Genomic DNA, 23225 nt, shown 5'->3' with positions numbered 1-23225 from the left:
AAGTCACCCATTCAGTAGTCAACACAGACACGCATATCATTTCAAAAACGTTTATTTGTATGAACAGTTCCTAACTCTTTATTTAGCTTAGAGCCTTAAAAGACCAGAGACTGTTTATATTTGAGTCTGGAAAACAGTTTCTGCTATTAATCAGAAACAATTGTTTCTACTTTCTGGCTTATCTGTTTGTATAAGCCAAAAATCCAACCAGAGTTTCTTTTCCTGACAGATAGATGAAAAAACATTTGAAGGAACATCCTGAATTCTACAGTTGATTCTTGCTGGTGAAGTGCATTTTTAGCTTAGTCCACTGTCCCATCCAAATCCTGAAGGAAAACTCTAATACTTAATTCTTTGTGGAAAAGTGACAACTAGCCACTTTATGTGCTATAGACAAAAGGAATGGGCCTCTGTCTTTCTGCATGGGAACCAAGGTACTTCTTTTTAACACTGATCTGGTAAGGGAGGCTGTGCCTAAGTCTGAGAAGAGGCTGGCTCTAAGCAGTCTGAAGTGAGGCACAGGATCACAGGGGATAATGGCAGAATTCAAGCAGCAGCAGTGTGAAAAGCCCTACACACAGCACCCCATGAGCCTTGGGGTGGGCTGAGGCGCTGCCTTCCTCATGAATGCCCAAACTAACACATTACTCTGAACTGGGGGACTTCAGATTTGACTGGGGATACACGACAAGGGGAGGGCAAAGGAGTTAGCTGTTCTTCTCATCACTGTTTTATGCCAACACAAACTGCAAGTTGGTAAGCAGCACCTTAATGCCTCTTGTGACAGTTACAGCTGAAGTGGCAGGGTCGAGCTTATAGGTGTTGGCATCTCCCTTCTTATATCGATCCCTGAAGACGTAGATGCTTCCATTACAGCTGGCAATCTTCCAGAGGGATGGAGCAGAGCTCCAGGCCTCAGGAAGACAGAGCCGGGTGAAGCTGTCTAGAAGGGGATTATAGCACACTAGAGAGTCCCCCTCAGCCACAATAAACACCAGATCTTTATGCACTGCTGCGTGCATGCGGCCTGCAAAGGGCAGTACATAGGGCTTCACATGGCACTTGTCAGTTTCTGTGTCAAAGCACTGGATAAGTCGGGAAGGTTTGGTAAAGAAGTCTAGATCATTCTCCTCACCCCCTAGTAAGTAGATGATTCCATTGAGGTTGGCACCAGCGGCCCCAGATACAGCCACCTCTAACTGAGTTGTCTCTGTCCACACATTATCACCTACCCGATAGTAGATGACTGCATTTGAAAGAGTATCCTGAAGTGTCTTGCCACCCAGTGAGTATATGGCATCTTTCCCAGGCACAGATACTAGGGTATGCTGGAGACGGTCCCGGGGCAAAGGAGCACACCACTCCCAGTCAACAGTGGCATTGTTACATTTCCACATGCGTCGTGGGATGGACCCTCCCACTACATACAGGTCGCCACCATGCTTGCAGGCTGCAGTGATTTGGTGGCACAAGCTGTTCTGGCCACTTACACTGATGGAGTCATCTTCTGCACAGTGCAAGGACACAGCCAATGAGTGGGTGCGAGATGACTCTTTCCCGATCAGGTAAATGTGCACATTCTCCCCAATTTCCTGTTGGCAAAATTGAAATTCTGACATCAGCTCATGTGAAGACTCTACTAAGACAGGTATCCTTGAAGGTCCAGGCCTCACATCCTGACTTTCCCTTGATGTGCAGGGTCAGAGAATCTGTTTTGTTCATCCTTGCAATTTAAGTTATTTATGTATTTATTCAGACAAGATCTTGCTGTGTAGCACAAACTGTTCATACTTAGATTCTCCTGCATCAGCCTCCAAGGGGGATTACAGGATGTACATCTGCTCTTACTGCTTTTGTTTTTCAGTGTTAGAAATTAAACCCAGAACTTCATGACACAAAGCAAGCATCCTAGCAACAAACTACATCTTACATAGCCTATGCTGGCCTTGAACTAACTATCTAGCTGAGTTGAATCCTCCCACTTTCATGTACACCTCCCCATCTGTTAAACCACCACACCTGACTAGAACTGGTTAACTCAATTATGAAAGCAGTTCTTTCAAAAGATAGCATCAGAGAAGATAGCAAAAGCTCTATGAACTTAGAAGGTCATAGATGGATGGCTTGTGGGATCAGAAAACACATCCGACTCCCCAGTTCTTGGTAACTTCAAGCTAGTAACTAATCAGTGGCTATCAAAAGAGGCAGGTCTGGAGCCAGGCAGTGGCTTTAATCCCAGCACTTGGGAGGCAGAGGCAGGTGGATTTCTTAGTTTGAGGCCAGCCTGGTCTACAGAGTGAGTTCCAGGACAGCCAGGGCTACACAGAGAAACCCTGTCTCGAAAACCAAAAAACCAAAAAACCAAACAAACCCCCCCCCCCCCAAAAAAAAAAGAAAGAAAGAAAGAGAAAGAAAGAAAAGAGGCAGGTCAGAGGCTTGGAAGATGGCTCAGAGGGTAAGGGAACTTGCTGTACAAGCATGAGGACCTGAGCATCCCCACAAAATCTCTAGCATCTATGTAATAAGTGAGACATGGCTGGACATGCTTGTAACTCCATCTTTTAGGGAGCAGAGACAAGTGGATCCTGGGAATTTGCTGACTAGTAAGCCAGCCTAGCCAATGGTAAACTTCAGTTAGAGACACTGATTCAAGACAATAAGGAAAAGAATAACAGAGGAAGACCTCTGATAGCTTATGGTTTGTATATCCACACCTCTACACACACACACACACACACACACACACACACACCCAGGCCAGGCCAGTGAGACAGTTCAGCAGTAAATCTGCTTGCCCCAAGCCTGAAGACCCGAGTTTGATCCTTGTGACCCACATAGTGGAAGGAGAGAACTGACTTCTGCATGTTTTGTCTTCTGACCCCCACGCATATACCAAAAGATACACATTCCCCCTGCCAAAATAGGCCACTGAGGGCTGGAATGCAGAGAGATTATGCCACCCAATCCTTAAAAATAAAATATGCCTTACCTTCAAGCTAGTCCTGAGTGACTCTGCAAAAGCCTCCCTTTCTTCTTTATTGAAATTGATCCAAGCTTCTATTGCCTCTGTTGGATTCTGGGAACATGGAACCCCATCTGTGAGAGCCAAAGGAAGAACATACTCAATGGCAATATTACTGGGTTTTGTTTTACTGATTTAAAAAAAAATATTTTGTATGTGGTTATGTTTTGTCTGCTTATATCTGTGTACCATATGTATGCCTAGTATCCATGATGGTCAGAAGATAGCATCAGATGCCCTGGAACTGGCGTTCCTGATGGGAATTGAACCATGGTCCTCTGTGGGTATAAGTGCAAGAACAACAAATGCTTTTAACCACTAAGCCATCTATCCAGTCTCATCAATGGCAATCTTAAAGGGGCTCTCAAGACTTGAACCACAGCTGCCCGTAGTAGAGCATGCCTTTAATCCTGGCATTTGGGAGACAGAGGCAGAGGCAGAGGCAGAAGCAGGCATATCTCTGTGAGTTTAAGGCCAGCCTGGTTTATGTAGTGAGTTAGTCAGGGCTATATAAAGAGACACTGTCTCAAAAAAAAAAAGGGGGGGGGGGGTTGAGCCATTTTATCAGACTACCATTACACCATTATGTATATGTATGTATGTATGTTTATGTACACATAAATATGACATTAACTTGAAACTCCTCCAGCACTACTATTTTGCAGTGCTGGGACCAAACCCAGAGTCTCATGTACACAAGAGAAGCACTATATTACTGAGTCACACCACTAGCCCTGCCTTGCTTTTTAAAAGAAGAGTGGATGGTACAATAAGCCACAGTAGTCACCTATCAGGCTACAGAGCACACATACAAAGTACAGTTCCACCTCACTTGTTACCTAAGGTTGGCACCCAAATGTTTCCTATTTTAGATTGTTTTGTTTTGTTTTGTTTTTTTCGAGACAGGGGTTTCTGTGTAGCCCTGGCTGTCCTAGAACTCACTCTGTAGACCAGTCTGTATTGGAACTCACAGATATCTGCTTGCCTCTGCCTCTGTCTCCTGCATGCTGGGATTAAAGGCATGGGCCACAATACCTGGTTATTTTAGATATATTGATCTATCACAGTCTTCATCAATTTATTTAAGTAATTAGTCCTGTAGGTCTTCAAGATACAGAGCAGATGAAAACATCAGGCACGTCTTACTTCCCTTTGTGAAGCAGTGATGCAGCTTCTTATTCTCTAGTCACTGTAAAACACTCTGTCTCTGACAGCAGCTACACTGATTCTCAACACTAAACCTCAACCTCAATCTAAAATCTCTACCAGGAAGGGAATTATAAACTAGCAAGTTAGTTACATAAAGTTGGGGTTCTCCTGAACCAGAACATCCACTGAACATCACTCTTGCATTGTTGGGTGTGAGCAGCCCCTCCGTGAACTTACCCGAGATGATATCAGTGAGTAGATGGTGGGGCAAGTGGAGGAACTCCTCTGTGCTCTGCAGCTGGGCCAGGTGGGTCTTGGCACAGTGCTTGGCAGCAGTGTAGAGCTCGGGATCACTGTGTCTGTCTGCAAGCCACATCACCTGAAGGCAGTTTCCCACTTGTACTGTGCGTGCCAAAAACCGAGAACATTCCTCAAAGAGAGATGTCAGCTGATACATGTCTGACACCTCGTAAATCTCCTGCAGCTCATCAGCGCGGAGTTTCACAGTCCCGTGGTATATATAATCAACCAGGAGCTGGAAAACAGACTCACTGACATCCTGCAGCACAATCACCCGGTTGTGAGCCTCCTTCAGGTTAGATGTGAACATGGATCTGAAGAAGCAGCTCTGAGCTGACAGGACCAGCCGGTGGAGCTGAAACTCTCGGCCTTCCACTGAAATGGTGACATCAGCAAAGAGCTCCTCCTCTAAACACAGTTTCATAATGCCCTGAGCCACTCGGCCTGAGTGAGACCGGTCTTTGAAAGTATAGTTCACAAAGTAGTTTTCATCCATGGATGCTCCAGGCTCCTCTGGTGACTCCATGGTAGCCAACTTCTCTCTCTGCCAACTATCTGCAAAGCAATACCACCCTAAGTATTTGGGTAATTCACAGAAACAGTCCATGAATCCAGCTGTCCAACTCAAGATTAAGGAGAAGGGAGACACTGGAGCAAAGTGGGTCCGGACTCGCCTTATTCCTGGCCCTGCCAATATGGCCTATGATATTCCTGCAGTTTTCCTGCAGTGGGGCCTCTCCTCCAATGAATTCAATTAAAGTTCCAACTCTGTTGTTTTTCCTTGAGGTAAAATCGGATATTCCTGGTGATGATGTAACAAAAGACTCGGGACTTAGGTCAACCCATGAAAAAGATGAAGGAGGAAGCCTATGATCTTAAAACCAAATAATTTGGATATACAACTAATGAGACTCAGGAGACGCATAATTAGACCAAAAAAAGGAGGAAGTAAATAAAATAAGGTATTGAGGTTAGATTCCCTCTTTGCCTGGACATAAGAGTACAGACCCTCCGATATTGAGGCCTGGGCCTGGACATCCATTACTTCCACTTTTACTCTTTTCTAAGCTTCTGTTTCTTACTTACCTACCCACCCCAATGAGTTCTTAAAGAAGCCGGAGAGAGCCCAGCCGTCCCCGGCCGGGGGCACAAGGAAGTCCATAACCCTGTGCAATCTGACCACGCCACCTAGAGTCGCCTAGGAAACGGTCTCCAAGGAAACCGTCCATCGGCTCCCCTACCCCCGCCCCCCATTAAAAGCTTAGCTCAGGAGCCGGAGAGCGGTGTAGAACTTAGAACCCAGAACGCCCACCCTTTCCCTTTCTCTCACCCGTCCGATTCTTTGCGTCTTCTTCTCTTCGGCCTCCGCTGTACCGAGATAGGGCTACGTACACCTTACGGTTTTCCCACCTGCGGGTCTTTCTTACCTGCGTTACCTCCTTTCATGCCAGGGCTCAGATCCGGAACCTCTGCTTCCCGCCCCGCGTCCGCCCGGAAGAAGATTCATTGCACATTTCCACTTCCGGTCCGTGCCCTTGGGGCTCCGTGGCCTGTGTGTGTTCTCCCGCTACTTAGTCGGCACCTTAAGGAACATGGCGGCTGCTGCAGCCAGGGTCTGGTGGCGTGGGCTCTTGGGGGCCACTTCCGTAGCCAGGGGTGAGCAAGGAACAGCAGGCTGAGACCACGGGCAGCGGCAGAGGCACACCTAGCACGGGGACCTCCTTGAGTCTCACCCGCGCCTTTGTGCCTTTTATTTCCCTGTGCAGGGGCTGGGCGACCCTCAGTGCTGTTGCAGCGTGTGAGAAGGGAGAGCGCGGCGGCTGACAAGCGCCGTGAGTATGTGCGGATAGCGCTCTTCTCTCCAACGTTAGCTGGGGCCTTTCATTGTTTCTGTCAGATATTTGTCCTTGTCCTGGAATGACCTTCCCTTCTGGCAAATCTCTGCTTGTCCTTGGACGGACAAATAAATATCTGCTTGTCCGTGGACGGTCTCCACCTTGCTGTTAGAATCGCGTACTTCCTGTGCCCTAGATATTTGTTCCCTTCTGATCTTGATCGCCCTTTGCTCGGTTTAACGATTTTTTTTTATTTTTTATTTTTTTTGGTTCCTTCGATTAAATTGTCTTTAAGAGCAGGTAACAAGCTTTTGAGACCCAAAGTCCAGGATAATAGTAGCTCACATCAATTTAGTATTTGCTAGGCATCTTAAAGCTTTACGCCATCTAGTGAATGATCTCCTTTGGATTTAATAAGAGCCTGATTAGACACATCATATTTTACTGTCCATATAGAAATATAATCATGAAGCGGTCCAGATAATTAAATTATTCAGTCACAGTTCCAGTGAACGACAAAGCAGGTCTGCCTGTTTCTAAGTGCAGAAAATACTTAATCCTTGAATCTCTGGTGTGTGGGTGTTCAAGTACTTGAATGGCCATGTAGTGATTTTATGTTCAGTCAACAGAATCACACTGGGAAATGGAAAATTTGGCTTTCTTTTATTTCTGGACATCTATTACACAAAGTGACTGGGAATGGAGTGTGGGCAATGAGGTGGTCTTTCAGGGTTCAGCCCTGAAGTTCTTTGATTAAGAACTTGGGTAAAAACAAGTACCAAGAAGAGAGAGAAACAGAAGTCTGGATCCTACCCTTAAAGAGTTCTGAGTCTGATAGAAGAGCTGACACTGTTGCATTGTTGTCATGAGTACAAGCAGTAAGGAAGGCTGTGGAACAGTGTAGAAAAGAAGCAAAGATTGCCCGCTACAGTAACGAGTGTGTACTGTGAAAGAGAAGTGGTGTTCCCCCCCCCAGGCTTTTCTTTAAGATACATTTATTTTTATGTATGTGAGTACACTGTAGCTGTCTTCAGAAGAGGGCATCAGATCCCATTAAAGATGGTTGTGAGCCACCATGTGTTTGCTGGGAATCCAACTCAGGACCTCTGGAAGAACAGTCAGTGTCCTTAACCACTGAGCCATCTCTCCAGTCCCCTCTCCCTAAGTTTTAATCACTTCCTAATTCCTGGAAGGTACCTATGCCTCTTAAGATTCTTCAGGGAGGGCTTGGAGAGATGGCCCAGTATTTAAGAGCACTGACTGCTCATCTAGAGGATCCAAATTCAATTCCCAACACTCACATGACAGTTCACAGCCATCTGTAACTCCAGTCTCATGGAGTCTGACATTCTTCTGGCTTCTGTGAGCATCAGGCACTCATGTGTGCATAGACATATATGTAGGCAAAACACCAAAATAAATAATAAAAGTAAATTTGTTTTTTAAATAAAAATTCTTCAGGAAGCCCTACTGAGAGATTTTTTTTCCCCCCAAGAGACTAGAGGTAGGGCTCATTGCTACCTTCTCCCTTCATGTTTTGTTTCTTTCCAGCCACTGTCAGACCCAGGAATGATGTGACCCACAAGCAGCTCTCAGCATTTGGACAGTATGTGGCTGAAATCTTACCTAAGTATGTCCAACAAGTTCAGGTAATATTTCTTGGGTCTGGGTCAGGAATCCACCATGTCACTTATTTCTTCACCTTAAGTTATTGGTTCTCAACCTGTGGGTCCCGACCCCTCTGGGGTTGCCTATGACCATCAGAAAACACAGATATTTATGTTATGATTCATAACTAGCAACATTACAATCATGAAGTAGCAATGAAAATAATGTGGTTGTTTCATGTGGGGGTCACCACCACATGAGGAATTGTGTATTACAGGGTCACAGCATTAGGAAGGTTGAAAACCACTGCCTTAAACCAAGTGACTCCTTCTGAAGTGAGCTACTCCCTCAGTAGCTATTTCTTCTCTCCACACCACCTTTCTGTGTCTGCAGGTGACCTGCTATGATGAGTTAGAAATCTGTATCCATCCTGATGGAGTCATCCCAACGCTGACTTTCCTCAGGGATCACACCAATGCACAATTCAAGTCCTTGGCCGACTTGACGGCAGTGGATGTCCCAACTCGGCAGAACCGTTTTGAGGTCAGTTAAATGTGAGATTTGGTAGAGCACTCGCCAACCACACGCAGTGCCCTAGGTTGATCCCCACCACTGCATAAAACTAGGTGTACTGGTACACCGCAGTCCTTGGTACACCGGAGTCTGGCTCTGTGCAGATGAGGGCAGGAGGATCAGGAGTTCAAGGGCATCAGTAGCTACATAGAGAGTTCAAGGAAAACTATGGCAATATGAGGTGAGACGCCAACTTAAAAAAAGATAGGTGAAATTTGAGGACTAAAGGTGAGGAAGAACATAGAAGACTTCCTGAGTGACAGCTACTATGGAAACCAGAGCCGCCTTAGTTGCAGCTTCAACCCAGGTAACACAGCATAGCACAATTTTTGCTCAGTTTTGTTTGTTGGCTTCCTTCTTCTTTTTTTTTTTTTTTTGTTTTTTTTGTTTTTTTTAGTTTTTCGAGACAGGGTTTCTCTGTTTAGCCCTGGCTGTCCTGGAACTCACTCTGTAGACCAGGCTGGCCTCGAACTCAGAAATCCACCTGCCTCTGCCTGCCAAGTGCTGGGATTAAAGGCGTGTGCCACCACTGCCTAACGGCTTCCTTCTTTTCTTTTTCCTTCTTTTTTTTTCTCTTGTTTTGAGACAGGGCTCACTGTGTCGGCCTGTAACTACTTAGCTTACTGAATAGTTGGAACCATGTCACAGTGTTTTGCTCTGCTTGGTTTTTCTGAAAGTAAATTTATGTTAGGTGTAGTGGCACATGCATGCAGCACTTGGGAGGTAGAGGCAGGCAGATCCCTGTGAGTTTGAAGCCAGCCTAGTGTACATAGCAAGTTCTAGGACAACCAGACTTGCTCTCAAAAAATAAACGAATAATGTTATACATATGTGTGTATGTGTATATGCTGGGCCTTGAACCTGGAGCCTTACACTTGCTAGTCAAGCACTCTACCCCTGAGCTATATCCACAGTTGGGGATTGATATTATATGGTTCAAGAGGATATTTTGTGGCTGGCCTTGGATTTTTTTTTCTGTTAACTACCACAAGTAGAAGAGCATATAATATTAAAATATAGAATTTATCTTGGTGACTTTAGAATGCTCATATCATTGCAGGCATAATTGCTCAAAGATCCCAGGAAAGAATTTTTAGAGAAGCAATTGAAAATAAGTTTGGGGGGCTGGCAGCATGGCTCAGTGGTAGAACACAAGCCAAACATGTATAATGGCTTGGGTTCAGTCCCAGCACTCCCACCAACAACAAAAAAAACCCACACTGTTATCTTTGTTTGTAACAAAATCTCAATCATTTAATTTTATCAATAAAGGCTCAGGAGCCAGATGCTGGGTTGGAAGCCTGCTACCTTAGAGAGGCAGAGAAAGCACTCAGATGACCTTCTTCCTCAGCCAATGTCCCAGAAGAAATGCTTTCTTCCACACCACAAAACCTTCCAATTTAACGCCCCTCCTTCCTATTTCCTGTGTGTCTCTATCTGTCCTTCTGATTCCCTTTACTCTCTCTGTGGTTTTTTTCTTAATAATCCTATGTTCATTTCTGTCAGCTGGCTGCTTGTTCTGCTTCTTGATCTATGGCTGACTTAATCCTGTTTACAATATTCAAGCAGAAAGCTCTTGAATTAAAGATGTGTGCCAATGCCCAGCCACACCACATCTAAATCCAGGTTTTCCAGTAAATAACACAGTCTTTCACGGTATGATCAAATATCTTGTAACATATGAATTAGAATATTTAACCTTGACCATGAAAAACAGCAGCAGCGACAACAACTAAACAAACATGGACACAGGAAATCAAAACATCTCAGCAGTCAACATGAACAAAGCTGAGACCTACTACATGAAACTTTGATGTAAGAAAGCCATCAGTAAATTATAAATTACAGTCTATTTTTAAGGTAATAAATAGGCTTTACTTTAAAAATCATGTGACATAAGTTTTGTTTAAAACATGAGCATTGATACAGTAGCCAAATAAAACATCTATTAAAACAGGAATAGTGACATACACATTTAAGTTTGAGGCTAGCCTGATCTGTATAGCAAGTTCTAAGACAGACAAGATTACATAGTTACACCCATCTCAAAAACAAAAACTTAAAAAAAAGTAAAAAAGTACCTATTAGATGAAATAAGCTATACTACAATAACTCTTGGCAAAAAGTTAAACAGGGGCCAGCAAGATGGCTCAGCAGGTAGACATGCTTGCTTTGGAAGCCTGACAGGCTTTATTTCTACCCAGAACCCATGGAAGAAGAGAACTGATTTCCAGAAGCTGTGCACACACTCACATCACCACACATACAATTATAAAGAAGATCAAGCATACTCAGAAGGACATGTAGCCTGGGAAGCTTCTTAGATATAGAGAACTGTTGTGCCAAATCTTGGTAGGATCACCCTATGTAGTCCATGGCTTGCCATATAGACCTTGAACTCAGCAGTCCTCCTGCCTCAGCCTTCTCAGTACTTAATTGTGTTGGATCTTAAGAGACAAACAGGAGAGCAGAAATTAGCTTAGTGAGAATTAGGGCAGCTGAGCAGGGAGCTCTTCCACAGGGGGTGACACGGCCAAGGACAGGACGGCTAATTTGCAGAGCCATGGTTGTGGCCTAAGCCTTTGTAAGTAGTCGTAGAGAATGCAGGGTCACTGATGGAATCTGACTCGCTGTATCGTTAATAACTGATGCCCTCATTCAGACCCCTTATCTGGTAGCCATCTTGTTCTTTCTGCTCTTCTCTCCCTAGATTGTCTACAACCTGCTGTCTCTGCGGTTCAACTCTAGGATTCGTGTGAAGACCTATGCAGATGAGCTGACACCCATTGACTCCGCAGTGTCTGTGCACATCGCGGCTAATTGGTATGAGAGGGAGGTGAGTTACAGGATATAGTGGGCCCTGCCTTTCTGGGCCAGAAGTATAGCATTGTAACTATGGAATGTGTCACAGTGCAGCTCCTCTGCTGTTGGCCCAGTGGACGGGTCTTCTGAAAGCCGCTCTTTTCTAGGTCTGGGACATGTTTGGAGTCTTCTTTTTTAACCACCCTGATTTAAGAAGGATCCTAACAGATTATGGCTTCGAGGGACATCCTTTCCGGAAAGACTTTCCCCTCACTGGCTATGTTGAGGTAGAAACCTTAGAACTTGGGTAGAAGTCATGGAGCCTGGGAGAGCATGAGCATGGTGGGAATCTGATCTGTAGATTATGGTGGTTTACGAGCCTGAACTGCAGTCCTGGTTTCATTTGATAATGGGGCAAGTTGCTTGATTAGCCAAAGGACAGTTTTCTTATCTATATAATGGAAACAATAAGCACTTAAATATGTGGTGGTATCAAGTGATATGTAAAGCCTGGTATATTGTGAATGTTAGTTAAAATTAGCCATGTTGTAATGATTATTGTTATCTTATTTTTTAAGATTTATTTTTATATGTATGAGTGTTTTGCCTGTATATGTGTTATGTGTATGTCTGGTACCTGTGGAAGCCATAGAGGGTATGCCAGATCTGAAGCTGGAGTTAATGCACTGTGTTGGTACTGGGAATTGAACCTGGATCTTCTGGAAGAATAGCCAGTGCTCTTAATGTCTGGAGCATCTCTCTAGCCCCTTGTTGTATTTTTTCAAGAGAAAACAAACAAGGTTATTTTATTTTTATTTTGCTTTTTTGGTTTATTTTTAGTTTTGTTTATTCTTTGGTCTGGTTGCAAAAAAAGTTGTTTGTTTGTTTGTTTGTTTGTTTATGTTTTTCACATGGAGACAAAGTTTCTCTGTTTAGGCCTGGCTGTCCTGGAACTTGCTCTGAAGACCAGGTTGGCCTCAAGCTCAACAGAGATCTGCCTGCTCTGCCTCCTAAGTGGTAGGAATAAAGGTCTACACCACCACTGGCTTGTAAACAAGGTTTTATTAATTGATTAGAATAAATGTCTGAAGCAGGAAGGGGTTTCTCAAAATGGGTTGTCCTGTAATGATAATTTTATGATTAAGGCAACCTTAAAGATACAGTCTGCCCCAGTCTCCAAAAGTAAAAAATTGTCACTGAAAGGATTTGGCAGAGAAGAAGCCTGCAAGAATGGCTATTAAAAAGCCTTTAATCCAAGCACTCAGGAGGCAGAGGCAGGCGGATCTCTGAGTTCAGGCTACCTGGTCTACAGAGCAAGTCCTAGGACAGCGAAAGCTACACAGAGAAACCCTGTCTTGAAAAACAAAAAACAACAATAACAGTATCATAAAGAATGCCTGTGATCCCGGGACTTAGGAGACAAAGGTACCACAGGCCAGATGCACTGGTACATTTTTTTTTTTTTTTTTTTTTTTTTAATGTTTTATTTGTTTTTATTGGTTTGTGCGCATTGGTGTTTTGCCTGTATGCATGTCAGTGTGAAGCTGTCATATTCTTTGGAACTAGAGTTACAGACAGTTGTGAGCTGCCATGTGGTGCTAGGTCCTCTGGAAGAGCAGCCTCTGAACCAGTTGAGCCATCTCTCCATCCTGTGGTATATTTTTATACTCTCAACACTAGGGAAGCTGAGGCAGGAGGATTTTATTTAAGGCCAGCCTGGGCATAGCAAGAGCCTATTAGAAAGTGGAGAACTGGAAGACGGCTTAGTTGGTAAAAAGTACCTGCTGCTCGAGCATGAGGCCTGAACATCTATGTAGCAAGATGGGTGTAAACCGAGCATAGTGCTGACTGCCTGTAATCCTGGGACTTAGGAGGCAATGGCCGACAGTTACCTCTTGAGTTCCAGGCCAGCCTAGTGTACATACTGAGTTCCAAAGGCTATATAATGAGACCTTGTTTAAAAAAAAAAAAAAAGCTATGCAGTGGTTCACACCTTTAATCCTAGCACTCAGAGATAGAAGCAGAGAGATGGATGTGAGTTTGAGACCAGCCTGGTCTACAGAGTGAGTTCCAAGACAACCAGGACTACAGAGAAACCCTGTCTCAAAACAAGAAGCTGGGTGTATGTATAACCAAGTAGGTCCCTGGAGCTCATTGGTCAGCCAGCCTAGTCTAGTCAGTGAGCTCTAAGCTTAGTGGGAGGTCCTTTCTTAACAAATAAGCTGAGGGCCAAGGAGATGGTTCAGTGGGTCACACACCTAAAAGACTTGAGTTTGAATCCCCAGAACCCATGTAAAGTGATACATAGTAACTTGTGTCTATAATCCCAGTGCTCCTGCAGCAAGATGGGCAATGGAGACAGGAGAATCCCAGGAAGTTCATGGGCTGTCCAGCCTCTGCACATAGCAACAAACAGCATGTGTGTATGTGTATGTATGTATATATACACATACACACATTGTATGCACATTTATCATACACATTAAGTAATGTGGAAAATGACCAAGGAAGACCTCTGATCTCTATGTTCACACAGTTACATGAACATGTACATACATTGCGCGCTGGCTTCCCCTCCTGATTGCTGGGACTAACGGCCAGCACTCCTATACTTGGCCTAAATTTACTCTCTACGACTGTTTGTAATCTGAGATCAGTTTTGCTGTCACCTTTTAAGGTGTGTAGTTAGGTAAACAGTAAGTTTGCTAACAAAGAGTTAAGAGCTTAAGTGTGGCGTGGCAGGGGAGTCAACAAGGTTGGCAGCATGTAAAAAGTAAAAAAAAATAGCATGTAGAATCCTTATGTGGATTGTGTGACCAAATGGGTAGTATGTCTGGAGTGACAGAGCCTGTCAAGAGTACTAAACAAACAGTACCGAGGGAAGGGAAAGGGCAGAGGAATCACGTAGGGTCCTGCCAAGTGGTTTCCTCAGTCATCAGCCCTAACTTGTGCTTCTGCAGCTACGTTATGACGATGAGGTGAAGCGGGTAGTGGCTGAACCAGTGGAGCTGGCACAAGAATTCCGCAAGTTTGACCTGAACAGCCCCTGGGAGGCTTTCCCTGCCTATCGTCAGCCGCCTGAGAGTCTCAAGCTCGAAGCTGGAGACAAGAAGCCTGAAGCCAAGTAACTTCAAAAGCATGTAGATCCGAGAGGAAAATGCCTTACCTAAGGTTGTCTGTAAATAAACTCAGTGGACATTCACTCCTTCCTCTGTGGTGGATTGTTTGTTTTTCTTTTTTTAGGTTTTTTTCAAGACATGGCTTTTCTGTAGCCTTGGCTGTCCTGGAACTTGATCTGTAGACCAGGCTGGCCTCAAACTCAGAAATCCGCCTGCCTCTGCCTCCTGAGTGCTGGGATTAGTCATGGCCACCAGCGTTGGGCTGCCTTTGAGTATTTAAAACATATACGTATTTAGTGGGGGTGGCAGCACATGTGGAGGTCAGAGGACGATACTCAGAGTGCTTCTCTCCTACCATGAGTTCTGGGAATCCACCTCAGGTCATGAGGCTTGGCAGCTAGTGCTAATGACTGCTGGGCCGCTCCCTTCTCAGTCACCCATGTGCTCATAACAGTACTGACTCAGGAGAGGGCAGGCACGGGTGGTGGAGGCAGCGGTGGCAATGGTCCCTGCCACAGTCGTCTATTTAATGGGACTGTATGCTGCAGTTGGATCTGTGGGCCTGCATATGTTTCTAGAAGGCTCTGGATCTGTAATTTAGTTTTCATAGTCCTTAAGAATAGTTACGACATGGTTTCTAGTGACAACTGGAGGGCCTTGAAACTGCTGAAGAAAGCCCTTCTCTCAGCAGACTGTGGAGGCAGCTGATAGATCCAGGCGCCTGAGTGAAGCCAGGAAAACTATGGTCCTCCCACCTAAACATCCATAGGGTTGGATACTCCAAGTGTAAGAGCCACTTACTCTTAGGCTAAAGGAATCTTCCCAGTTTCTGGTCTAAATTTACAAGTAGATTAGTGTTAGCAAGTAGGTTTATCAGAGCTGTGGGAAAAAAAGCAACAAGAAAACCCACTCAGGAGCTATAGGTCCATGTCTGCCTTCAAGACAATGCTACCTTCCCCAGTGGCTCCATCTGTTTACTCTGTGGTGTGCATCCCATGGGCACTCCTGGTCTACCACTATGCAGCTGGAGAACTGGATGTGCAGCTGATGCTTTTGGCAGCAGAGGAGCCCTGGAGGCTGGGCTGGGTGTCAGGTTTGACTAAGTGGCTGACTGGCCTCTGTAGCAAGATCTTTTCAGTGTGAGAACAGATAGTAAGATAGCATTGCTGCCTGAGATACATCCTTTGGGAGAGTCGAGCGGAGCTGTTTTCTTATTAATTAAACATTGAGCAAGAAACAAACATGCTGCTACTGCCTTAACTGGAGTATCCAACTCTTAGGGGGTGAAAATAGCCTCTCCCTCCTCACACTAAAGACCAACACAAAGTAATGCAGGAATAGCCTGCAGTAGGAAAGTTGGAGCTGTGGCAGGCAGATGAAGGAGCAGAGAGCTGGGGGTGGGGTGGAGGGTTGGGATGAGGGCAGGGTAGTCAGAAGACATGGCTGGGACACTGCAGTTTCTACTTTGTCTAGTGGTAGCCATTGGTCTCCTTGGGTGACTTCTGGCCAGGATGATGAAGGTACAGGGGCTTCATGGTGGGTGGCTAGAAGCCAAGAAAAGGTTGATTGATGGCTGAAGGCAGGTACAGCTGCCCCTTTGAGCCTCACATGGCAGAGGAGGAATTGTGGGCCTGGTGGATGCCAAACTGGTGGGTGATGGGTGATGGTGTGGGAAGCCTGTGGAGGTTAGTCTCGGTGCTTGTTGTTACCCTGGAACTCTACCAGGGCAGTGTGTAAGTTACAGGAGTCATGTTAGATATTTGCCAAGAGGGAACTCAGACTTGGTATGCACTGGGATGAGATCCATGCCTGAAGGCTATCATCACACATACATGTACATTTGGAATAAGGGAGGAGATGGTGACCATGCACCTTTCTGCTAAAGGTGTCTGCTGGACAGCAGAAGGGCATTTCTGGGAGGCTAGGTGTTCAGAACAGCAGGGATCTGATTCCTCTCTACTGCCCTAGGGACAGCACCTTTGGAGGAGGTGGCCTGTAGAAGCCGAGGACTGGGAAGTGATGCTTCAGGTCATTTTTCCTACCTGAACCATGGGGCTGGAGGGTCCAGGCATCCCAAGTTTAGGGTTTGGAAGGGGGCAGTCTAAGAAGGATAGGCCTGTTCAGGGTGGGGAATAGCCAATATGTGTCCCACTACCAGCTTATAGCCTACCCAACTATGCCCACTCTTCCTCCCACACCTGATCCCTGAGAACAGCCAGCTTTAGAATAGCTCCCCTTGCAGCTGCTCTAGGCTGGGCTGGAACTGGACCACACACACAGGCCGTCTGACTCAGGCTCCTCCTGCAGCACCATGTGCCCAGGGATTTGGAGTGGGTTGAGCAAATGGCTGTGGCAACTCCATGATCTTTAGAAGGGGCCTCCCCTTAGCCCTTGGGTTTTCAAGCATCTGTTCCTTACAGGCCTTGCCCTGTGTCTACTGACTCCACAGGGCTAGTGAAGCTAAGGGAAAGGGGCCATTGGGCCTAGGTCTTTGCCCTCCTGGCACAGGAAACATTCTGGGATCTGTACAAGGATTTCTGTTCACAGGACCAGCACCGATCTCTGGGGTCCTGGACCTCCATCCTTGACCTATCCCCTGGCCCTTCCCTTTCACTTGACATTCTCTCTTCTCCCTTTCCCCATCCTGGGCGAGCACTCTATCTAGCTCCTGGTCCTTCCTCTTCAGATCTCTGGCCTGCCTTGACCCCTGACTTACTCTTGTAAGTCTGATCTAAGTCTTGATCTGATCTTGCTCCCTACACCTAGCTAAGGGCTGGGTCCAGGCAATAAGCACAGTGCAGTGGTTACATGCATGTGTGTCCAGAGGTCGAGGCTGAAAAAGTCTGTTTAACACATGCTGAAAGAAAAGCTGCCCCCAGAGTAAATTTGTGTCAGGTGCTCTAACTCCTGTCTTGGCAGTGCTGTGAAATACAGGAACCCTGTATGCTTGTCACCCAGCCTTAATATTCTCATGAGACTGCTAAAGTCCCCTTGTAGACTAGAAATACAGATTGGACTTCAATGGCTCTATTTACAGGAGGAGTAAAGGGAAAAGGTGGAGAAACATTTCCTGTTTGTGGAGAGGAAAGAAAAAAGAAGTCTTTTGTTTCATCTCAAACAAGCCTAACATGAATATCTCAGAGTTAAGAATAAAGTTGGGAGAAGACCCTCCCAGAGAGACTGGCTCAGACAGTGTAAGATATGCGTTGCCCTGATTCTGTGTAGCTCTGTTTTGGCCTCACAGAGTCCATCTCATTTTTGTGTCGAAGACCACTTACTCTAACACGTGTTCTGAGCAAATCTCCTCATTCTGGGAGGGCAGGAGGCAGGACAACCAGGTATCAGCCCTTCACCTCAGTCCTATGCCCTACCGCAAGAAGGAATGCGCTGTTATGTTCCTAGTGGGTTAGAGTTTCGGGATGATGTTCCTTCTCAGAAAAGCATAATTTGGGACCAAAGAAGAATGTCATTGGTCAGTGAAGAGAAGTCAGACCGAGGGATGCACTGGACACGGACATGAAGGAGAGGACTACCTGAATTTAGAAGACTATGCTTCAAATGCCTACCTTTTCACTCTCACAAGGCCTGACCCCCATCTAGATCCTATGGGTTGTCCTAGTCAGTGCAGTGCGGTCCTCTCCAGTCCCGGGGAGGAGAGGAGGAAAAAGCATCACAGTCATGACACAGGGCAGGACCATAAGGCTGACTGGCAGCCTCACTTTATTAACAGAGTCCAGGCGTGCTGGGCAGGCAGTCATGCTCGGGCTGGTGGGGCGTTCGGGCCGCGGTCCTGGCTCGGCATGCATGCCCCACGGCTCTCCCGGGCTCTTCCAAGCCGACGCTCAGAGCTCTGGGGGCTTGAGGGCCAGCGGGCCGGCAGCGGCGAGGTCAGGGTACACCAGGAAGCCGGAGAAAGTGATGTACTTGCCGTGGTTGCTGTAGGCGCCATAGCCATCGTGGTCGTGGCTAAGCAGCCAGACGGCGTCGCCGCGCCGCAGTGGCAGCATCACGCTCTGACTCTGCATCTCACGGCGCCTCGAAGCGCCGTCGTCGTAAATCATGGCCTGCACCTCGTCGCGGTTCTTCATCAGCTTCACCGACAGCGTCTTGCGCGGCAGCTTGCCCAGCGTGAAGGAGAAGAAATAGGCTCCCGGTAGGCGGCACCGGAACACGCCGGCCGCCGCGTCGAAGTCGCCACCTATGTTTACCAGCTCGGTGTCGAAGGCCAACGGCCGGTGGCGCGGTCCGGGGCCCGCGTCCGAGCCCACCAGGCTGCGCGTGCGCGCCGCAGAGAAGGCCGAGCGCGGCTCCGGAGGCGCGGCTCCGCGCGCAGGCGCGTCGGCGTCGGCGTCGGCGTCAGCGTACACCAGGTAGCCGCTGAAAGTGGCGCCGGGCGCGCCGAGCGCGTACTGCGGGGCGCCGTGCAGCCGCAGCCACACCGTGTCGCCGTAGTCGAGCTGCAGCATGGCGCTCTGGCTGGCGGCGCGCCGCGCGCCCGGCCGCCGCTGCTCGTCGAAGGCCAGCGCCTGCACCTCGTCGCGGTTGCGCACCAGCATCACCGACAGGCTCTTATGCGGGGCCTTGCCGGCCGTGAAGGAGAAGAAGTAGGCGCCGGGCACGCGACAGCGGAACTGCCCGGTGGCTGCGTCGAAGTCACCCCCGATGTTCACATACACCTTGTCGAAGGTCACCGCCATCTCCGACGTGCCCTCCAGAGGGGTAGTGCGAGCCGCCGAGAAGGCTGACCGCAGCTCCGAGGAGCCTGGGCCAGCAGGGCCCAGTGCCCAGCAGGCCACCGGGGCGAGGAAACCCAGCAGGAGCAGCAGCATGGCACCTGGGAGGGGAGAGAAGACCCCGGCAGGGGAGAGGGTTGGACAGTGACTGTCTCTACCTGTAATTTCTCCTAGCCTTGCTCTTGACCCATGACTTGGTCTCTCCGTTCTCCTTCACACTAGGTACTAGGTCAGTACTTCTCAGAGTGCTGCAGTGTCACCAGGAGGGCCTATTACAGCGCCCATGTTTGTCCCCCACCTCAAATTTGTTCTGAGTCTGGAATGGGGCCTGAGAATTTGGGTTCTTAGTGGTCCAGAGGTTTTTAGAACTACTGGATTGGGCCAGTAATTCTCCAAACTTGTGTTTTTAAGTATGAGAGAATCCTTTTGCAAATAAGACCTGGTGCATGTGCCACACACAGACATGTTGAAATGGTTAATGAGGCCCACAGCCCTGTCGTCATCTCTACTCCCTCTCTGGACATTAAGGAGGTCTAAGTTTCTGACAGCCAGCACTTCCTCTGCACTTACCTGGGGCTTTTCTCTGCTCCTTGGCCTGCCCTTCAGACACTGGCTTTTGTGTCAATTTCCACCATGACAGTGTTTTAAGTCTTATCTGGGGACAAATGGAGAGCTCTGCTCTCTAACCCTTTCCTGGCCTCTGCTCTACTCAAAGGTCCCACAGGATCTCTGGACTCCCCTGTGGTCCTTCCTGAACCGCAGGGGTCCGGCCAAACTTTAAGTTAGTGCCTTCCCTAAGGTTCCCAAACTGAAAACAGAATGAGGTGAGGAGGGGCTGGAGAGATGGTTCAGCCGTTAAGAGTTTAGCTACCATTCCAGAGGACCCAAGTTTGATTCCCCAGCACCACATGCAAGTTCACAACCGTCTATAACTAGATCTGATGCCCTCTTACGGCCTCCACTGGCACCAGGCACACATGCGGTACACAGACATAGAGGCAAGCAAAACACCCATATACATAAATTTCTTTTAATTATTCAGGGAGATATGGATAACTCCCTTTGTGTCTTTGTGCTTGGAGACTGGCTCCCGTGGGAAGGAGAGAGTCATGGCTGCTGAGGCTAGGGAGGACAAAATAAAACTGGTAGTGCTTTGGCAGGGTGGGGAAGTCATCGGCTTCATTTGGTGGTGGTGGTAGGATGGAGTGGCAGACACTTAAGATCTGGATAACCGGTCTCGGGGAAGGAACCGCAAGCACACTGAGTCATGCCCCAGTCACCTTAGGCAATTAAAAAAAAAAAAAAAAAAAAAAAAAAAAAACTGAGTAAGGCTTCATGCACAATGGAGGGCCACACAAACTGATGGTGAGCATACCCAGACAGCAATTGTGAGCATGGTCTGTTCTTACATGGACAGACCTAGAGGCTTCTGTCAAGTTCTTGACATAAAGATGTTAGAGCCTCAGTAAATGGAGATTGTGGCCAAGTGTTCTCCAGTCCCTCAGGTCACTAATGGTGAGATTCTATCATGCTTTGAAGTAGGGCAGAGCCTTTGAACACCCAAAGGTTCCAAAGTGGCGCCAGGCAGGAAGGAGGCTAGAGACAACTCAGGACGTGAGCTTTTCTGAGAAGTGTCCTGGGAGTGTGTGTCTTACAGATTCAAGGGGTCGTCTGAGAGCAGCTAGGTCCAGCTGTGCAGCTGTGGCCCACTCCTGGATGTTCACCTGGTCTACTGTCCAGCTGTTAGAGTAAACTGCACCACCCTATAATTCTCACAAGAAAGACCTCCAGTCCAGCGGAACACTGACTCCTTCCAGAGGATACTTTTCTGATTCTCACAAAGCTTTCCTGTGGGTTACTTGGTGAGGATAGGGAGGAGGGAAGGAGTCCATCCGTAGCGGTGAAAATTACACCTGAGAAGTATCCAGTCTATTTCTTTATACAAAGCTCTTTTGGACATATAGATAAACCCTCTCCCGTTTTATGGATGAGAAATCTGGTACCTAAACAGGGGTACACATTTTAGCTCAAGGTCATCTACTGAACTCTAAGCCTTAAACAGATGGGTTTTTTTTTTTTTTTCCATTTCAAATTCAGTGTGCTTTTCTACCAGCTTTCCCTCTTACACAAAGGCCAATGTGTTTCCCGCCTCAGTGACCCCTTTTGCAAAAACAGAAGAGACAAAGGGAATGAGTGTTGGAATCTACAGTGAAGGAGGAAGCTAGCAAACAAAGGCAAGCAAAGCCTCTGTCATTTTGTCCCCTGAGAGGTGGGAGCTCTCTCTCCCTCTGCCCTGCAGCGTTCCTAGCAGGTCTGCTCTCGAAGCTCCTGCCCACCCTACCGTTTGCCACCTCCCTGCCAAGTCAGATGCACTCATCAGTGCCAAAGCTTCTTGTGTGTCCAATACCCTTCCTACCTTTCATACTCCACTGCACATGTCCCTGAACCCTGGATCCTTTCCTCTAACCATCCTGTTCCCCAGCAGGTCCGAGGAGGATGGTAAGGTGTCAGGTGGGTCTCAGAGCTCCAGGAAAGGAAATGGCTGCACAAAGCTCTGTCCAGGTGAAGCTCAAAATAATCATCTTCAAAGAGAAAAACTGGGACAGAGAGCTGGGTAGACCCAGAGCCACGGAGCCAATGAAGAAGGTGCAGCGATGTCAGACTAAGGGCAGCTCCAAGCCCCCCCCCCCCCCCAGCCTGTCCCCATACCCCAGTTAACACTGCTTTCAAGCCGTGCTAGAAACCCCCCCCCCTTGTATCGTCCTTGAAAGTCCGCATCCTTCCAAGAATGTGAGCCCCACTTTTACAGAAGCAGCCAATAAATCCCTTCTCGCAGAAGGAAAAAAAATGCCCCAGAAAGGGGTCCCCGCAAGCCCTTTTTCCATGAGACCTGCCCTCCACCCTTCCCTTTGGAGTAAAAGCCCCTGAGCCTCTTTCATGAAAAAGCTCCCAGAACCTCCTTTCCAGGAAAAGGGACTGGGTCCCTCGTGCCTCCCGCCGCCCCCTCCGCGGCCCCCCTCCCCGCCTCATAGAAGAGAAGCCTGCGCCCCCGCCTCCTCCGGGCTGCCCTCACCTGGCTGGCGGCGGGCCGGTCGGCTTCGGTCCCAGCCGGCGATCCGGCTCGGTGAGGACGCCCGGCTGCGCACTGATTGCCCGCGCTGCGTCTTGACCGGGCCTCCGGGGGTGGCGGGGGGCTCAGCCGGCGACGAGTGGGGACCCCGGCAAGGGAGGCGTGAGCCAGTGGGAAGGACAGCAGAAGCTGAAGCGGAGAAGCGCAAGGGCGGGGAGCAGGGGAGGCGGAGGGGAGAGCGGAGGACGAGGGAGGGGCGCCGAACAGCCGGGCCTGGGGCACCGCACGGAGCCTGCGCTGAGCGTGGGACCCTTCCTCATTCCTGGATCTTGAGCTTTATCCTCTTGGTGCCGAGAGCAGGCGTCACTGATCCAAGTTAGCAGGTGGGGAAACCGAGGTCGCTAGAGAGGCCACCCTAGGGTGGCCCAAGGCATCTTACAAACCAGCTTTCTAGCTTGTGTGGGGAGACAGGACTCGGGCAAGGCACGGACTGAGCTGCAAGCAAGGACAGTAGGAGGTGAGGTTTTGTTTGGGGCAGATGTCCAAGCTAAGTGGCCTTGTGGAAGGTCTGAGGGAAGAGAAGGGTAAATGGGTCAATGTCCTTAGTAAAGTAAGCGGTGAACATGCCCCACATCTCCTTCCTCACTTCTAAGTCTGCAAATACCCCTCCCCCTGCACCTCGTGCGCTAGCAAGGCTGGAGGAAGGACAAAGCTGCAGACATCAGCAGCTTGGGACCCTCTGAGAAGAACAAAGAAAGAACAGGATCCTTGGAACATACTGAATTTTTTTTTTTTCTGGAAAGTGTTGAGAAGGGCAATGGAAGGTTCCTCTGTGAGACATGGACTTTCTGAGGAGCTATGCCCAGGGCAGCAAGAGTCCAGCAACACCATGGCTTAAATCAGGGCTTAAACCCCTTCACAGTTCGACAGGAGCCCTGGCCCTCAGGAGCTTTCCTTCTGGAATTCTCCATATACCTGGCCCCAGTTACTGGAGTGTAAGTCATTACTCATGGA

General features: G+C 47.8%; 4 protein-coding genes across 7 annotated transcripts; 2 read left to right on the top strand and 2 right to left on the bottom strand.

Moving 5' to 3' along the window:
* Positions 1-36: 36 nt before the first annotated feature.
* Kbtbd4 (kelch repeat and BTB domain containing 4) lies at positions 37-6036 on the bottom strand. Of its 2 annotated transcripts, none has more exons than XM_034494025.2 (4): positions 5899-6036; positions 4409-5026; positions 2990-3096; positions 37-1592 (listed from the first exon to the last, which is right to left on the bottom strand). In XM_034494025.2, exons 1-4 carry the CDS (start codon positions 5915-5917, stop codon positions 732-734), a joined length of 1605 nt encoding a protein of 534 aa, XP_034349916.1. In that variant the 5' UTR covers positions 5918-6036; the 3' UTR covers positions 37-731. The 2 variants fall into 2 exon arrangements, with proteins under 2 accessions (XP_034349916.1, XP_034349917.1); XM_034494026.2 differs by having other exon boundaries at positions 5802-5960.
* Positions 5970-14491, top strand: Ndufs3 (NADH:ubiquinone oxidoreductase core subunit S3). Its single transcript, XM_034494027.2, has 7 exons — positions 5970-6127; positions 6238-6303; positions 7858-7955; positions 8308-8457; positions 11198-11323; positions 11457-11576; positions 14250-14491. Exons 1-7 carry the CDS (start codon positions 6064-6066, stop codon positions 14415-14417), a joined length of 792 nt encoding a protein of 263 aa, XP_034349918.1. The 5' UTR covers positions 5970-6063; the 3' UTR covers positions 14418-14491.
* Positions 12742-22980, bottom strand: C1qtnf4 (C1q and TNF related 4). 3 transcript variants are annotated; one of them, XM_076929203.1, is made up of 3 exons: positions 22215-22807; positions 21558-21751; positions 12742-19242 (listed from the first exon to the last, which is right to left on the bottom strand). In XM_076929203.1, the coding sequence occupies exons 2-3, from the start codon at positions 21562-21564 to the stop codon at positions 18251-18253; spliced, it is 999 nt and encodes a 332-aa protein (XP_076785318.1). In that variant the 5' UTR covers positions 21565-21751; positions 22215-22807; the 3' UTR covers positions 12742-18250. The 3 variants fall into 3 exon arrangements, 2 of the variants coding, with proteins under 2 accessions (XP_076785318.1, XP_034351157.1); XR_013108697.1 differs by lacking the exon at positions 12742-19242 and adding an exon at positions 20214-20421 and having other exon boundaries at positions 22215-22980; XM_034495266.2 differs by lacking the exon at positions 21558-21751 and having other exon boundaries at positions 22215-22806.
* On the top strand, positions 15848-17132 carry Fam180b (family with sequence similarity 180 member B). Its single transcript, XM_034494672.1, is given in 5 exon segments — positions 15848-15903; positions 16703-16751; positions 16753-16836; positions 16838-16873; positions 16875-17132. Coding segments are annotated over 5 exon segments (483 nt in total).
* Positions 22981-23225: the final 245 nt, after the last annotated feature.

Source organism: Arvicanthis niloticus, chromosome 2, assembly GCF_011762505.2.
Source record: "Arvicanthis niloticus isolate mArvNil1 chromosome 2, mArvNil1.pat.X, whole genome shotgun sequence".
NCBI classification, from domain to species: Eukaryota; Metazoa; Chordata; class Mammalia; order Rodentia; family Muridae; genus Arvicanthis; species Arvicanthis niloticus.
Note: the sequence above shows the minus strand (reverse complement) of the source record. Positions and strands in the feature narration are given on the sequence as shown.

Excerpts from the sequence above, each read along its gene's own strand:
- Kbtbd4 (XM_034494025.2), bottom strand. Across the intron at positions 3,097-4,408 it reads ACTCACTGATATCATCTCGG|ATGGGGTTCCATGTTCCCAG; the intron begins GTAAGTTCACGG and ends TGGCTCTCACAG. Across the intron at positions 1,593-2,989 it reads CACTCAGGACTAGCTTGAAG|GAAATTGGGGAGAATGTGCA; the intron begins GTAAGGCATATT and ends TTTTGCCAACAG.
- Ndufs3 (XM_034494027.2), top strand. The coding sequence starts at position 6,064 with ATGGCGGCTGCTGCAGCCAGGGTCTGGTGGCGTGGGCTCTTGGGGGCC. Across the intron at positions 6,304-7,857 it reads CGCGGCGGCTGACAAGCGCC|CCACTGTCAGACCCAGGAAT; the intron begins GTGAGTATGTGC and ends GTTTCTTTCCAG. Across the intron at positions 11,324-11,456 it reads CTAATTGGTATGAGAGGGAG|GTCTGGGACATGTTTGGAGT; the intron begins GTGAGTTACAGG and ends GCTCTTTTCTAG.